Source organism: Calidris pugnax, unplaced genomic scaffold (genome assembly GCF_001431845.1).
Source record: "Calidris pugnax isolate Ruff unplaced genomic scaffold, ASM143184v1 scaffold38, whole genome shotgun sequence".
Lineage (NCBI taxonomy): Eukaryota > Metazoa > Chordata > Aves > Charadriiformes > Scolopacidae > Calidris > Calidris pugnax.
Window position 1 is genome coordinate 18,908,979 of NW_015090995.1, and position 2,633 is coordinate 18,911,611.

General features: G+C 41.3%; 1 protein-coding gene across 2 annotated transcripts in view; it reads left to right on the forward strand.

Annotated features, from left to right (window-relative positions):
- Nucleotides 1-2,633, forward strand: part of FGF13 (fibroblast growth factor 13) — a 132,243-nt gene that overhangs the window by 64,862 nt on the left and 64,748 nt on the right. For both annotated transcript variants that reach the window (XM_014955327.1, XM_014955328.1), the window contains exon 2: nt 518-628. In XM_014955327.1, coding sequence (XP_014810813.1) covers nt 518-628 — 111 coding nt within the window. The remainder of the gene's footprint in view (nt 1-517; nt 629-2,633) is intronic.

The window sequence follows — 2,633 nt, forward strand, 5'->3', positions numbered from 1 at the left end:
GGGGGGGGGGAGGTTTGTTTATTAGAGCTGCAGCAGTTCCTGTGCTAAACGTTTGCTGCTATATATTTAGGCTCTCAACTGTCACTATGGCTCTTATTAGCGCTATCGTAGTAGTCCTCTTTTTCCTCTCCATTTAAGAACTCACACCTTTTGAAAAGGCGGAGTACGCTCCTTGCCAGTTCATTTCTAATCTTAAATGAGATAGGGCTGAGCTGCCGAGGCCAAGCAGCACGCCGTCGGAATTTGGATTCGCTGGAAGCAGATTGTACTGTGCTACCTACATTACAATCCAGAGTGGCATTTAATCATTTCGGTAATTGATTTCAGAGGCATGAATCCCATCTCCACCTCAATGAGAAGCGTTGCGAAGCTGGTTGCCCCTGCTTCTGTTTTGGGGTCTTCTTTTCATATCTCAGCCTTGAGAAGAAACCCGGAGATTTGGTTTTTTTAGCATCCTGCTCGCTTGGAACTTCACATCAGGATTTCCCACATTAATCTCACTATTGTTTTTTTACAGAGCCTCAGCTTAAAGGTATAGTAACAAAGCTATACAGCAGGCAAGGATACCACTTGCAGTTGCAAGCAGATGGAACAATTGATGGAACAAAAGAGGAGGACAGTAGTTATAGTAAGTGACATGAGAATAAATGGTGTGTTTGTGAATTGTGGTGTCTCATTCTCCCCGTATAGATCTGTTCAAAATTGTTGTCCTGGGATGACTGAGTGAGTGGAAGCGGCGCGAATGCTGTGCTCACGGCGCAGGAGCCTTCCAGACTTACTGGGTCTGAGAGAAATGCAAATAAAAATCACTTATAGAAATAATGAACCAGAGGAGGTAATGATGACACATATGACAAACAAAGCAAATGTTATCTCCATGGTAATCTAGAGAAGTTCATTGCTGTCCTTCGGATTTTATTAGATTTTTTTTTTTTTTTCCAACAGGGAAAATTTGCTCGCCCACTCAGAGTGCCTGAAATAGAATAACGTTATCTCCACTCTGGAACAGGGGCTCATTCAAACAGAGCCGTGTTATTTCACACAATGAGAGTTCATCATCATTTTAAAGTTCACATTTCCCTATTATTTTTATTTTTTACCCCTTCTACACCTAATTATACCTTCAGCTTTCAACTAGATTTCTTTCCCTTAGCTTTTCTGTGAAAAAGCTCTAAATGTTTTGGGTTTTGGGGGTTTTTTCCAACTTTGAGAATTGATGGAGAACAGGAAAAGATGACCAAAGCACAGATTTGGTGTGTTTGAGTGTTTCACATAGTTGTACTGTTTAGCTTAAACTACGTTTCTCTTCTGAAAAGAGGAGCCAGGAGGAGCAAGGAGTTTGAGGAGGTATTTCAGGCCACTGAGGGAACAAACCAGAAAGATCAACAGGCAGACCTTTCATTTGAATTATTGAAAAGCACTGATTTAAGTCCCATCCTTTTCATATTAAAAGCTTTTGCAGGTGAAAGATTGTTTCATTCCACAGGGCACTTGAATACAGCAGAGTAAGTAGCATCCTGTCCCATTCGTCCCATCACTTGCTCCCATGCTTCTCCCTCATGTTCTTTAATCCTTTTTGCATCCCTGTGTTAACTTGGGAGTGACAGGGTTACCCTGGTGAAGGAGATCCCCTCAGCATCTTCTGAAGGTGCTGGCTGGCCTTAGGGTAAAGCAGAAGCATGGGCTCTGTGGGGACACCCAAGGTCTGGCTCCAGGTCCTGTCCTCGCCCGTGGAGGAGGTGGCCCAAGGACCAGACTCCTCAGTGCACCCACAAAATCTGCTCTAAGAATGATCCTTAGAGACCTTAATCATTGCTTTTCTTTCAAGCGAATGGCCTAATATTTGTGATATAAAAAGTCAGTACAGATCGTTCAGGATTTCAGGGTAATTCTGTTAATTATCTTAAAACAGAAGAAGCAATAGGCAAACCTTAAATTTACATCAAAGCATGATATTATTATAAACTTTTAATGTACCAGAACAAATAGCTGAAATTCCATCTTTTTTTTGAAGTGATAATTTCATTCAGGTACTTTGATTGCAATTCCTCTAATAACGAGTCCGAGATTCAAAAGAAGATAAAATTTATGGGAATCTGCCTTTTGACATTCAAATGGATTTGTCTGTTTCTAAGATATCTTTGGTTTCACTACGTTCTTCAATTTCCCATAACCTGACAGATTAGAAAACAAATCATAAAAACTCCTTGTTGCTGGATCCCAGCCTTCCAAAATGCTGAATACTTAAATATAATGGAAGTATCCCAGAAATGGTTGCAGCTGGGCTGCAGTATCTAGGTGTTCAGAGAAGGGTTTTATCATAAAAAAACCACATGCTTTTGTATATATTCCCTTGTATGTAAGGTGAGTCTTTAGACCTGGGTGTCCTGCAGCCCTGATTTTATTTTAATTGCCGTATTTTTAATGGAACTAGTAAGAGATTGATTGATAGATGCTGTGGATCGGAGCCCACGTAAGGGGCTTCTCCCAAAGCCTTGGCCACATGAATATTAAGGGGATCAGGCCCTTTCTAATTCTTTCTTCCAATATCTGCAGGGACATCTCTTATTTGACCCACGTTAATGCATCACAGGGAAGTCACGGGGCTTGTAACCCCCTCTGAATGAAGGAGG